The 14,573-nt window shown below is 35.0% G+C and overlaps 1 protein-coding gene and 1 pseudogene across 2 annotated transcripts; both read left to right on the top strand.

Annotated features, from left to right (window-relative positions):
• Positions 1-7,838: 7,838 nt before the first annotated feature.
• Positions 7,839-9,605, top strand: LOC149172556 (ran-binding protein 1 homolog c pseudogene; annotated as a pseudogene). The gene is made up of 3 exons (XR_016259274.1): positions 7,839-7,957; positions 8,817-8,968; positions 9,130-9,605. The product of XR_016259274.1 is annotated as a ran-binding protein 1 homolog c pseudogene (transcript).
• Positions 9,606-12,511: 2,906 nt separating this feature from the next.
• On the top strand, positions 12,512-14,176 carry LOC149172555 (uncharacterized). The gene is made up of 3 exons (XM_089427740.1): positions 12,512-13,540; positions 13,634-13,726; positions 13,899-14,176. The coding sequence occupies exons 1-3, from the start codon at positions 13,412-13,414 to the stop codon at positions 14,094-14,096; spliced, it is 420 nt and encodes a 139-aa protein (XP_089283866.1). The 5' UTR covers positions 12,512-13,411; the 3' UTR covers positions 14,097-14,176.
• Positions 14,177-14,573: the final 397 nt, after the last annotated feature.

Raw genomic sequence — 14,573 nt, 5'->3', positions numbered from 1 at the left:
TGTTTTGCACTCACTGTTGTATCCACGTTTTCTTCCAATTTTTCATCCATGTTCACATCCTCTTTTACATCAAATATTGCATCTATTTTTGCATCCACTTTTATGTCAGGTTTATGCATTGGGTTTTGCATCTCGTTTTGTATCTACTTTTGCATATACTTACATTATATCCATTTTTTGCATCCAATTTTGTTTTGCCTGTTGCATCAATGTTTTCTTCCACTTTTACATCCATTTTTGCATCTTATTTTTCATATTTTTTGTCTATTGTTACATCCACTTTTGTTGCACGATATCTTGTGCCTACCATTGCAACCACATTTGCTTCCACGTTTGCATCCCCTATTGCATCCACTTTTGTTTCATCCATTTTTGCATATACTTTTGTTTCCGTTGTTGCATCCACATTTGTTTCACCACAATTTGTGCCAAGTTTTACACCTACCATTGGACCCATGTTTGCTTCCACTTTTGCCTTCATGTTTGCATCCAAGTTTGCATTGACAACTGCATCTACTTTTGCATCCACTTTTGTGTCAGGTTTTTCATGTTGTTGTGCATCTACTTATGTTGTATCCACTTTTCATCCAATTTTACTTCTATTGTTGCCCCCATTTCTATGTTCTCTTTTGCATCCCTTTTCCAACACTCATCATATTTTCTGCATTGATGATATTCCTTATGGCATTGACAATTATGAAAAATTGATGACAATGTCAATAATATTGACAATGATGAAAATGAAGATGATGGCGATGACATGAATTGTGATTATGATGATAAAGACGATAGTGGTTACAATGACAATTATGATGATGGCAATGATTATGATGATGACGATGCTAATGATGTTGGCGAATCTTCCCAATTTTAGATGTTTTCATTGTCATAATCATAAGCATTATCTTTGGTGTCATGATCATCATTTTCATCTAGGTCATCATCAAAAACAATAATGGCATGGATGATGATGATGCATGATTACAACAATGTCGATAGAAATTACATTAATGATGATGATGGGGATGATAAAAATGACAGTGACGATGATAATGGTGGTGATGATGATCATCATCGATCATCTGTCAAAAATAGAGTTGTTATTTCTCTTACGTATATCAATGTGTCCTAAACAACCCTTTTCTAGCACTGATCACATTTTTTGGGTTGATGATATTTCTTACAACATCTACAATTATGAACAATTGCAAACAATGTCCATAATGATGATGATGATGGCATGAATGGTGATTATGATGATAATGTAATGATGGAAATAACAATGACAAGGATGATGGTGATGATGATGACAATGATTATGATAATGAGAATGACCTTACAATCTTATGGATTCGTGAACAATTACTAGTTTCAATTCCATCTTCTGGATACGTATTACTATCATACTTTTTAAATTTTCTGTCTCTCTTGAGGTATCTTACTATAATGGTGTTGTCAACACTAGAAAGATATCTTGTTGTAATGGTGGTTCTAATGTTAGCACTAGCAAAGTTTAGTAGGGAGGATGCTACTACAAGAGGAATTCCTTCTAAGTGACTATGGCATTCAAAATGAGGCTTTATGGGCTGCTTGTTAACACATGTTCTCATGCTCATATAAAATTAATGTGAAAAGTTGCTTTAATTGGTTCCCATGCATAATTGATATTGATAATGGGGTGGTATAAAATTGTAATGGGCATATCCGTTAGTTAGTTATGATGGGTCAACAACATTGAAACCATCCAAGTGACATTTCACCTTGGAACAATCGTCGCTCGTGCGAAAACACGAAGTTTATGTAAATGAAAGTTGTGATTGTAGTGGAATTAAAACCATCGAGAAATATCAAAGAAGACGCTGCCTACCAGTTTTGAAAGACAACCAAGGCATTGAACAACTATTTGCGTTAGGATGTAGTGAGGGAATCGAAGGAAATTTGGCAGCCCTAAGTTGCCATTACTATTGCCAATCACACATTCAATAGTAACCATAAAAGGTAGCCACATATAAACAGAACCTTGAGGTGTTGACAGTCGAAATCTATTGTAATAGCTTTGACGTATATATAGTTTTGTGTTTAGATGAGAATGAAGTGGGCTTCATCTAGGGTTCGGCTCAATCCTCGTCCATTCCATGTAGTGGTGTTTAATTCGCCAAGCAAGAGAATATTACGTGAGTGTTCAGAGTTAAATCAACAGAAATCAAGGACATGTGATTGTCAAATTATTGCTCCTCCCTTATGATTGAGCGCTTGATGCGTGGTCATTATCCTTGGGTGATACTTTTATTCCCCATTTTCTATTGAAAAAGTAGCATTTTTCTGTTCGATTATGATAGGATTGGATGAATGCCGGTTTGGGTGGATGTAGACCCATTTTTTTTGTGGTGATCTTCAAATGTCTTGAGGATAAGAAAAAAATCCTTGACCAAGGTCCATGGTTTTGGGGATGAGTTGGTCTTCTAGTGAAGCCATGGTTTCCCAACTTCAATCCTCTCACTATGTTGCCGATGACTACTCTAGTATGGGTAATATTCCCAGTTTTCCCATTCACTTTACCCATCTAGATCTCTTAGAAAAAGTGAGCAATTTTATTGGAAGATTCGTCAAAGTAGACAGGGAAAGACTTTTGAAAGGCATTTTCACCTATGTTTGCATATGTGTTTAGGTAGATCCCAATGAAGTTTTGCGAGATAAAATTGAGCTCAAGTGGATGGGAATTGTGTATTCCCAACCCCTGGACTATGAAAATACAACTTTTCGATATAGGAATTACCAACAAGATAGACACCTTCAAACTGTCTGTCCCTTTCCAATAGGGGCTTCCTCCTTACAGTCATCTAAGAACTCTAGCTGCAGTTGGAGGGATCTTAAGGAAAGAGAGGGATCCAAAATGTAACACCCCTCCCTTGTGTGTCAAACTTTGCAAACCTAAGCTGAGAAAGCTAGGTATGATGTGTAATATAAAAAGTAAATACATTATTAATAAATTAATCACTTGGAAAAGCGAGACACCAAGAGATGAGATTCTTGCCAAATCACATTGGTGAATGGGAAAGGATAATTCTTTCATGGTAAAGCTTCTCGATTTAATTCTAGATAAGTTGGATGGATTGGAGATAAATATCCATTGAGAAAAACATAAAAGTTGTGCGGGAGAGAAAGGAAATCTTCTATGAGGAAAATCCTCATGGGAGAGAAAGGTGAGCTTTTATGAGATAAGCCTACGCAAATGGATAAAAAGATCCATAAAAGCGAGACACCGCTAATGGAAACCATATCATGAAAGAAGGTATTAAATACCCATTGCATAGATCAATTGGAGGCAGTTGATCCATGGCAAGAACCTCGACTCGGTGGTGAACTAAAGAGTCATTTCTAGGTTGGGTAGCGGTGCTCTGTTTTCCAAGTGTCATTCTCTCTTTTGATCTAGTTTGACTCACTTGCGTGGATTGTTCTGTATGTTGGTTTCTTACCCTCTATGTTATAAATTCCTTAGCATATGAGAGAATTTGCTTGAGTTTTAAATGCACTGCATGTGGCGTTAATGAGATGATTTTATGGATGCACATAAATGAAATTCTAATTACAGTCACAGTATTTGGATCTTATGTAGAATTGGTGTTAACTTGTCTTTTGTTAAGATAGTGAATAGTCGTGCTTGAGCAGCTATGCAAATTTGTTAACTGTGGTTAAGGCTCGACTGTATAAACTATGGTACAAGTTATTTGTGCTATGCATCCAATGCTTCGCTTCTGATTAATTGTGCATAATCCCTAAGATACACATGTTAACGTGTCATGCAACTGTGGCAGACGGATTATTGACTATGTATGATAAATGATTTTGTTTTGAAACGGTAGAGCCTATGGTTCGGGTTATCTAATATATGCATTATGCATTATAGGATGAATTGCATCCATTGAGGCGTTCTAATTATTTATTCGTATTGCATAAGATATATGTCGGTGGTACTTTCGGCCATGGCAATAGGAATACGAACATGCTATATGGCAAAGCTAGTTATTGTAAATGGATGACCTGATCTCCATAAATGTTAGATTGAATCCTCAAAGGAGGGATACTCGAATGCGGGATATTGAATAATATTGATTGATTCCTCCTTTGTGATGTGATGTAGGCATGGGTAGAAGTGCTTGTGTTAGCTTTGTTATCAGGTAGTTGTATATGAACGCGTGTGACAACCATTACATCTAAATTTATTACAAGCTAAAATTAGTAAAGGAAACCAATATGTTGCCTTTAATACTGTGGCTAGGAGGTGTCTACTGAAAGAGGACCCAAAGTTGATCATAATTCATGGAACAAGGTACCAATCAACCTTAAGCACAATGCAAGAATAGGATGAAAACCTTAAGCATGACCACCAACTCATCGAATGGCCTTGAGGCTGCAATATGCAAGAAGAGGATGAAAAACATTGAATTTGAAAGCTTTTACAACCAGAGAACCTTAAAACCCCAACTCCCTCCTTAGGACAAGTGTATTTGAGTTTACCAAGAGTTGGCTTCCAACACACCCAACGCTCAATGCCAAACATGACATGGTACACTAAAACACAAAGACCGTAAAACCTTTCAACATATCGACAAAGTACACATTCTTCCTTGAAATACACATTCTAAGGAAACCCACAAATAACTTCTCCTCATTTTGAGGATGGTACCTAAGTTAAATTGGATTGCATAGGGATTTCTTAACATAGGGTTCAAAATTATTACAACAATATACTCATTAATCACTAAATATGTCATTTGTAGGAGTTGCAGTTAGGTGGGGAGGATAACACTCCTATCCATTTTTAAAGCTACACCCAATTAATAAGTTCTCCATGTGCCACAATAAATGCAATTTTTATGACTATAGTGACACATCCCTCGAGATTTCCTACCACACCAACACTTTTATCCATGAACTAAAGAGTGACTATTTCATTATTATATTATACATACATGTTAATATAAGCATTAAAATTTGTATTCCTTTGTAAAAAATGCTAGTCCAAGAGATACATTTGATCACCTTGTCTTGTATCCAATATCCAATGTTGACCCCTATATCCTTAGATCTAGAGTGAAGGTTTCATTTCTAATGTTGTGTTTGAGCTTAAATTCTAATTAAATATTTGGGTTAGCCAAGGTCATTACTTAACTTAATGGCTTTGCAATATACAATGTATCATATTTTTTTTAAGTTCAATTGGTGAGATATGTCTGGGGGATTGAACTTTCGATCACTTGGATACACAAGGGCTTGCCAACTATGCTTTTTTCCAATTGTGCTACTACCCTCAGAAAATATACAATGTATCATATTAACATCCACTTAAACCAAATTGACTTTTGGGACACATGTCTCTTTGATGATGAAGGGAATCCAATTATGTGATGTCAAACACATTCCCTCACAAACACTCACAAATACCCTACACTTTTTAGGGTTCGAACCTAGGTTGTCTGTTATGAAACCAACTCACAAAAAGATAGAAAAGATAGATCAACAACTTAGAAATCAGCCTCTTCGAGGAGGCAACCTCCTTTACATTACACAAAAGAACAATTATTGGATGATACAAATGACAAAGCCTCATTTCTATATATAGGAGTCTAAGGGGTCACAATATAATCAAAGTCAACATAACAATAATAATATAAGGGCACAAAAATAACAATAGTGGGCTTCTATGGGGCACAATAATAACAATATGGGGACAATAAGGGCACAACAATAACAGTAAGGGCCACAATGACACTAGTAATAAGGGAATCACTAGTGTTATAGGGACCTAACATTGTCTATATGGAAACACTGTATAATTTTGAATTTATTTATTGTAGATTTGTACATAGATGGATATTCCTTTCTTTGCATTTATCTTTTAGACTTCTTGCTTTCACCAATTGATTTAGAGCTTATGGAGTCTCAAGTAGCACCAATCCCCTTGCTTCTATTGGATTGAATAACATGATTTCTCTTTTGAAATCCATAATATCTCATTCACATGCTTCCTATTTCTCCCATAAGACTTTAGCACAGACTCCATGATCATGTTTGTGTCCCTCTTAATAACGCACTCCTTGGAAGGGGCCATAAAATCTTTTATTAGGACTAAACTTGGATGTCTCTTCTTTCTTGCCCTTTGATTATTCATTCAATCATACCACCCATCAACTTGTTATTTTTCCATTTTTCTTATAATGACCTTTGTTGTTGGGAAGGTGCCTTTCAAGTATTTTGTCTTTGCATATAGATACGCATAAAGTATCATTATTTTAATCTAATGGACATGGTTGTTAAAATCACCAATATTTAATTAAATATGCATTGTTATACCTTTGCTCAAGTCAACTTCAATTCAACTTCTAACACATGTGTGTATACCCTTCCTTGCTTAGTTTGTATATTGTTGTAAGTCCCCAATATATTTATGTTGGCTTTTGAAAGATCATCTCATCCCAAAATAAGTAGGGGGGATTCAATATTCAAATCCGGCAGAGTGGGGTTGAAGAAATGGATATTGAAGATGGATTCAATTATAGAAACTATCTTTTGAAAAAAGGTTAGTTTTGCCCCAAAAAGAAAGTCCCTCCTTTGAGACCTTGCCACAACTTCCATAGTTGTGAAATTTTACAATAATAGAACCTCTAGAGTAGAGATTTACCATATACTTAGAACTTAGGTTGGAATTGATTTGATTCTTGAACTCTTTAGATGATGACTAGAGATCATTAAATACATAGTTTGAAGCGTTTGCTTGTAGTTATTAATGAACTTGTTAACCATCCATAGATGAATACTTCCCTTGCACATGTGCTTGATTTTGTCAATAATGAAAGAATCCTACTATGTTTTTGGTATATTCGACAAGACTACATCTTTAAAATAAAGAAGATTCAATTCTTAATGCTTTGCAATCCTATAAGAGGGAGGGACAATCGAAGTCATGCAGGAGGAGGTATTCCCTTTGTTTAGCGAAACTCTACAGAGATAAAGCACTAAATGCAAGATTAACCCCTTGTTTATGTGATAATTAGGGAATATATATCTATTCTCTCAAAGATTAGTCTTATATATTCAAAAAAAATTTCTCATTTATTCTAAATAACACTTAACACTGTTTATAGAATAATTTCTCACCATTACAATCACAATAATCATTTTTCAAGGCAAAAACTACATCAAAACTTTTTGAATATGCAAGTAGATAATCTCCACAAATGAAGATGAAAACATATTTTGAGCATGTTTAAAGTGGATTAAAATATAATAATAAAAGACACAACAAAAATCTTGATACAATAATAGCTCAAATAATTATCTTTAACAAAAATCTATTAAAAATTACTATAAAATTATAAAATGAAATTAACATTAATAAATAATCAATTAATTTATATAAAATCCCAATTTAATAATGAATAATTAATTAATTCTTTAAGTTCCACTTCAAAGAAAGCATTGACACATCAGCTAGAGAAGGGTGCATTATTGTTTTGGAGTAAGAGAAGGGTGCATTGTTGTTTCGGAGTTCTATGTCCGTCGCATCAATATTTTATTTGATGTGCCCAATTATTTTTCCAAAGTAAAACTATTATTCAGCTTAAATAATAGAATGTATAATATTTCAAATTCTATAAAATGTATAATATTTCAAATTCTTTGAAAATCCGTTTTACTGAAACACAAATATATGGCCGTAGATGACATGATCGGACAGTAGATATTCTATCCCGCCTTTAAATTCAAATCATCTTGGTAGTTTGGCGCCATTGCGGGTATCCCTCTCAACGAGCTCAGTAGCTCGCATATGAACAATCATGGTTTGCAATCGCATAAACATTGCCCCAGAATCGATCCATGAGCCACCAGATCTCTCTCTGCACGACTTCCAACAGTTCATCTGCGTTTCTTCGTGGTCAAAACGATTTCAGAAAAGGTATTTTTCTGCAAGAGAGTGCTATTCTGGTAATTAGGGTTTTGCTTTTCTGTGTATTTTGTGAGTTTCTTGTTGTTTTGATGTCCCATTGATATTTTGATCAGCATTTTTTGATCTCATTATGGTCTGTAATAATTGTTTTCCTATGTTGATAGGCTACCGATGAAGATTTTTTCGGGGATGCATTTGATGGTTTATTGGTTATCATTGGGGGTTTTGTATTTTGACGAGTCTTTTTATATTTTGTTGAACTATAGGCCATACTTTCTTCAATGTCTTTGAAGAATCTATGATGGTTTCTCTGTTATTCTGGTTTAGTGGGGGGTGTGATGGTCATTTGTTATTGTTAAGCATACGGGGTTTCGTATTTTTTGGTTTTTGGATTAGCCATTGAATACTGAATTGGGCCTATTTGATAATCTATCTTTTGGTTATTGGCATTAGGGTGATTTTTCTTTTTATGTTGTGAGGTGGTATGATTCAGGCATATGTCTGTTTTGGTCTTCTGTCAACTGTTTTCGTTGACTTTCTATGATGTTTTGAACAGGCTGTTGATCATTTCTGTACATTATGGGGATGTATGGGATGAGCATTCTTTTGTTATTAAATAGTTGATGATTTTTATTCTTAGATGTTTGATGTTATTATTGAGCTTTTTTGTGGGATCCTTTTCGGTAATGTTAAGGAATATCTCCTGTGTTTTTAATAGGTCGTTGGTAATTTATCTTTGAATGCATTTGATATGGTGGGATATTGTGGACGTTACTTCTAATGGATGCCATGGGCTCTTAAAATGATCCTAATGCAGTTTCATTGTTTATTAATATTCCCATTCTTTTTTATATGTTTGACCCTGCAGGAAGGTGAAGCTGTACAGGTTTGACAAGGATGGGAATCAATGGAAGGAGCGTGGTGTAGGAACAGTAAATTTTCTTAAGCACAAGGATACTACAAAGGTTCAGCTCGTCATGAGGCAATCCAAGACATTGAAAATATGTGCAAACCATTTAAGTATGTAAATTTGTTTGTTTGTTTGTTTCTTTGTGTAATTTCCCCCCTGAGATTGTAATAGCTTATCTTACATCCAAGTTTTAAGAGGCTTTCTGTGCCGAGAATTTGTGTTGATCCTTATTATCTGGATTATATTGTTTTTTTTTTTTTTTGCCTTGCAGTTCATTCCCTAATGTCACTTCAGGAGCACGCAGGTAGTGATAAAACTTGGGTCTGGCATGCAACTGATTTCTCAGATGGGGAACTGAAGGAAGAACTCTTCTGCATTCGTCTTGGCTCTGTAGACAGTGAGCACTGTTCTTAGACTCTTCTAATCCTTGTTATGATCTTTTCTTTCTGTCTTGTATTTTTCTTTGATAAAATCAATGTTTGAGTACCTATATTCTTGGATCATTTCATTGAAGGGTTGATTTTGCATATGTTCTTAGGATGCTTTTGTGCAGATTATAGTGGGTTGGTAAGGGATCCCCCTCCCCAAACACCCTATCAGCATAGTTAAGACTTGAGTTTAGGGTGGCTTTAATTATCTCTGGTAATAGCAAATGATACGGAGGATTGTGCATAACCCACCCCCTTTTTTATTCCAATAAGCAGAGGTGGTCACTATGGTAATCCGATTTCAATTTGTAGTTAGAAAATGGGGTCACAAATTTCCATATTTTTTGTTTTGTTTTGTCTTTTTACATCAAACAATAGTATATTTATTAGAACCATAGTCAACTAAACAAACAGGAAACAATTTATTTGACAGGTGGAAGAAGTGATAGGCTTAGAGCAATTGAATTGCAGGCCATGCTTCTTGACAAATTGATGAACAGATTTCTCCTTACTTGAGATTTAGGTTGGCACCATGGCACCATCCTGTCCATCATTATACACTAATCTTGTCATTATCTTCTTCACTATGAATGACTGGCTTGTTCCCTGCAAATAGATCTGGGCATAGAGGAGCCAATCCAAGAACAGTAATCTCTAGCACAAGACAATATTAATGATCTAAATACCTAATCCTGAAGCTTGAGTTTGATTTTTCTCTACTGGTTCTGAATCTCTGATTGAGAATCTCCCACTCGTCATTATCAAACGTTCTCCTTCATCATTGGCATTAGCTGCACTGCTGAGGTACTTTGGTTGGTTTTCATTGGACTTGAGAGCTTGAAGTTTCAAATGATTATAGTAACAGACAACCAGAAAATCCAGTCCACACCCACTCAAGTTTATGACTGTAACCTTTTCATTTATTACAGACAAAGATTATGTTATGAGCAGCTAGTCCTTGACAAGACCAGCAACATTCATAGTCAAGGCTGAAGTCTTTCCTATCAGAAGAAACACTGCAAGATTAAGAGCCAAGGCACAAGCAGAAATGTCATGTAATCCAAATCAAAGGAAGAGACCCTGATTATCAGAAATGGGTATTCTACTAAGGTCTAGGGGGTGCTGAGAAAAACAAGGCAACAAGGAGCAACAAAGATGTGATGGGATTCAACTTAATCCCTTTTGATGTTCATGGAATTTGTATGAGAACCAATTGGGTAGTCTCACATGCAACTGCACTTAACTGGAGAATCACCTCCCATGCATTCATCTTGGCCTCCCCATAAGCTGAAATAGTAACTCCAATGGATATGGCCAACATATTGGCCTCGGGCTCACCTTTATAAGCTTCTTTCTTCAGGGAAACCACAATCAAATACACATCAATGGGAATTAGAGCTTTCAGCATTTGAAATAATGATACTGAGAGGAAAACATAGGCAGAATTTGAAAACCAGAGACCCAAAGAATACACTTATCAATACTATGGGTTCAACGAGCTTGAAGACTCTTACAATAGCAACAGCTAGTGTTGAGTAGAAGCCCATGTGAATCATGGTGGGACTGATCACACTAAAGTTGTCAAGCAATGGCAACTCCAATGGATATGGCTAACATATTGGCCATGGCCTCACCTTTATAAGATTCTTTCTTCAGGGGAACTGCAATCGAATGCATATCAAATGGGCACAAGAGCTTTCAACATTTGAAATATCGATACTTTGAGAGACATGCACCAAGGGCTGCATCATTTAGGATTTGTACTCAGTTTAGGTGTCATATTCAAGGGGAAGTTGTTATGCTTTCCACCACTTCATAGATTGTTAGAGTGATGAAACAAAAGAGGCTCCCTCTTGAGGCTAGATTATGTCATTCATATCAGCTGTGTTGTTGATGTCCTAGCTCAGCCAGGTCTTGCCAAAACTCTGTTGAGGTTCAAAATTTATTATAAACTGAAATGTCTTCACAAGAATTGACCTCATAAAATGCCATAATCACAAGATATGCCATACATGGCTGTGATTATGTCTCGTAAGAGCCTTAGACTTTGAGCAATGAGGCTCACAACATCACTTATGATTATGCACTCTACAATTCTGTGACCAGCTGAATGTCAAGCAATTGAACCGCGATTTAAATCCTATTTTGTCAGCAATAAGTACTATACTTTGTCTTTATTTAATGTAGAGAACCAAGCACTTATTCTGCTCATCTATAGAAGGGACAATGGTTGTTTTCCTATGAGGTATAAGGAAATCCTATCAGATGTTTTGTATTTTCGTATGGAATTGAATCATACTCCTGCACACTGTAACATTCATATATATCAACCTGTAGAGGCTTTAATAACACCCGGTATTCTGGTTAGTGATTTTATTGGACCTCATGTGCATATCCTACATGCACAGGATGGACTATTCATATGTTACAGGGTATTATTCTTATTATTTAGGGTGCACATCTTCAGGTGCTCAAGAATGATTACTAGAACAGTCAGTTAATTCTGCAATTTAAAGGATGAAAAAGGAGGTTATAGGAGTCTAGTTTTGGTTCTCATCCACAATGTCACACTAGTCTGCCTGGGCATGGTTCTCATGGTTTAATAGTGACTTGAGGAGTCATAATACCACAGATCACTAAACACGAACAGCTAAGGTAGCCCAAGGACAATAGCCATCTTTACACATTAATTAACAGGTCTTACATTAATTATCCTAGGGGGTTTTAATACTTCCAAATGCTTAAAAAACAGTTAGCAGAGAATTCACATTACACATTCCAGCAATCTTTTCTATAAACCAACCAAATGTAGTCAGGAGAGCCCTCCTTTTAAACTATACAACCTTATTGTTAGTATGATCAACCTTATTTTAATATATAGTGTGACAAACCGTATGTGACAGGTAGGTGGAAAACTTTTCTCGCAATTGACTAAGCGACGTCCTGCAAGCCAGACTTGAGACGGAAACCCTCGTCAGAAGTATATGCTTGGCTCTTTTCCAAACAAATGAAGAGTCAATGAGGTTTTGTGTAATCACTTCTGGTATCGTATTAGGTTATTGTTAGAAGCGATAATTGGATTCGGATTCTCATCGAGTGAGTTGTTCTGCTTTCTCAATTTGAGAGGGTTTGTTTGGAGGGAAAAACGAAAGAGGACATACAAGAATAGTGAGGGGAAAGATGCAGAGGAAGAGGATTGAGAACATCGCCAGCAGGCAAGCTCTATGAACTGTTTTTTAGTGCAAATCCTACTATTTTGATTCTAATAATCATGGCTATGCAAACCTCATGAGATTCTTACTAATAACCCCGGTGGTGCAAGCCCTAGTAAGCTCGATGTTGAAAAACTTAGTGTAAAACCTCCAAATCGCTGGTTTTGTTGTAGTGCTTATTGGAGAGTATATAAAAAAATTCACACCTTTTTATGAGATATGGGAGGAAAACATGTTAAAGATTTTTAATAAATATAAAATTTCCAAAATGATGCTAGTTACGTGTGATTCTTTTTTCATTGTTTGTGATTATGAAAAATGAAACTCAATGTTTTTTCATTAGTGCACACATATTTCATTATATAATTGCATATAGAAAAATCATTCCAGAGCCAATAACAATAAAAGTGAAGAATTTATGGTCCAACGTTATATTTAAGGGAGATGTTTAAGGATGACGTTTGAATTTTGTTTTTCATTTTAAGACATTTGGAGCAAATATTAGGAAGGAATTTGAGAAAGGATTGTCCTTGATTTTCGAAAATGGAGTTGTTCCTTTCCAGTCATATGCCCCAAGTGACCATCAAAGGGAGAGCTCATATGTTTCTTGGATGTTTTCTTTATAGCCATTTTTTTACACATATCCATAGAGTCCCCATGCCATTGATGTGAATTACTTGTTCGGTTTTTTTTAACCAAAATTTTTAACCAAACAAGAAAAATTAAAAAAATGCCTCAAGATCAAAGACTGAAACAAAGACCTATTGACATACCTTTTAAAGTATGGAAAGAACTTGTAAAATCATATGAGAAGTTGGATGCACAAAGAAAAGCCGGCAATGAGAGCATTCAGGTATTGAATTTTTCATTAAACATTATTTAGAATGTATTAATACTTATAAGTATCTTAGACATGTATTTGTGTGAAAATAAATTGAATTGGTTTATGTTTAAGGACAAGGCATCCAAGGCGAGGTTAACCAAGACAAAAGTCACTCATCGTAGTGGCCAGAAAGGTTTAAAAGCATTGATAACAACCTTTGTAAGTATATTAAACATGTGATATTTTTTTAATAAATTTTGTACTAGAAGAAATTCATTATTATCTAATTTCTCCCTATTTACTGATTGATAGGAACTAAAATATGGAAGACCTCCAAATCATTTGGAAAAGGAGGTGTTGCAGCAAAAGAGATGGGTTGAATTTGTTGTTTGGATGGACTCTATGGTATGTAATCTTAGTTGGATTTCCAATATACTTTTAAACCATATTTTCATTTTATTTTTTAGTACTATTAGATATTATATCTTACCTCATTTTATGGTTAACATTGTATAACAAAAACATGCGTTGTGTTATGTAATTAATACTAACATGTAATATTGATTTTTTTTGTCAGAATGCTATAGGTAATGATTGCCAAGACGATGATCCAAATTATGTTCAACATATATCAGGAGATGATGAGGATGAGGATGAGGATGATGGTGGTGAAGGAGGAAATGATGATGATAGTTGCGGTGTTGGTGATGATGTGGATCAGAGTAATGATGATGGTCAAGATGATCATGAGGATGATCTTGGTGGTGGTAGCTAGGCATGCACATGCATTGTTTTTTATGAAAAAATTATTGTGTAGAATGACATTGTTATGTTTAGATGGGTGTTGTGAATTTACCCTATATCAATGAGACATTTTGATTTTGTAATCATACGATGAGTTTGATTTATGTATGTTGTTAATTTATCGTAGAATAACAATATTCATGAAATATTTTGATTTGTTAATCATATTTGAATTTTACTTGTTTTGATTAAAAATAATACTGATTTTATTAGTATTATGTTGCTATTTTATACATGTTTTGAAAATTGTTAATGACACATTGTTATTTTTTTGGATGGATGTTGTCAATTTCTCTTAAATTTCTTTACAAATGATTTTGAATTGTGATATCTGCTTTAATGATATTTAGAAACTATCATATATTTCACTATGAATCTATAAAGGGGGTCATATATGTAAAGAAAAATATACTCTATATAAGAAGTCAAATGCGGATGTAACCATGGA

Source organism: Pinus tabuliformis, chromosome 4_2, assembly GCF_031772625.1.
Source record: "Pinus tabuliformis cultivar Carrire ecotype Pingquan chromosome 4_2, CPIR1, whole genome shotgun sequence".
NCBI lineage: Eukaryota > Viridiplantae > Streptophyta > Pinopsida > Pinales > Pinaceae > Pinus > Pinus tabuliformis.
The sequence above is the reverse complement of the archived record's forward strand: the minus strand, read 5'-3'. Positions and strand labels throughout refer to the sequence as shown.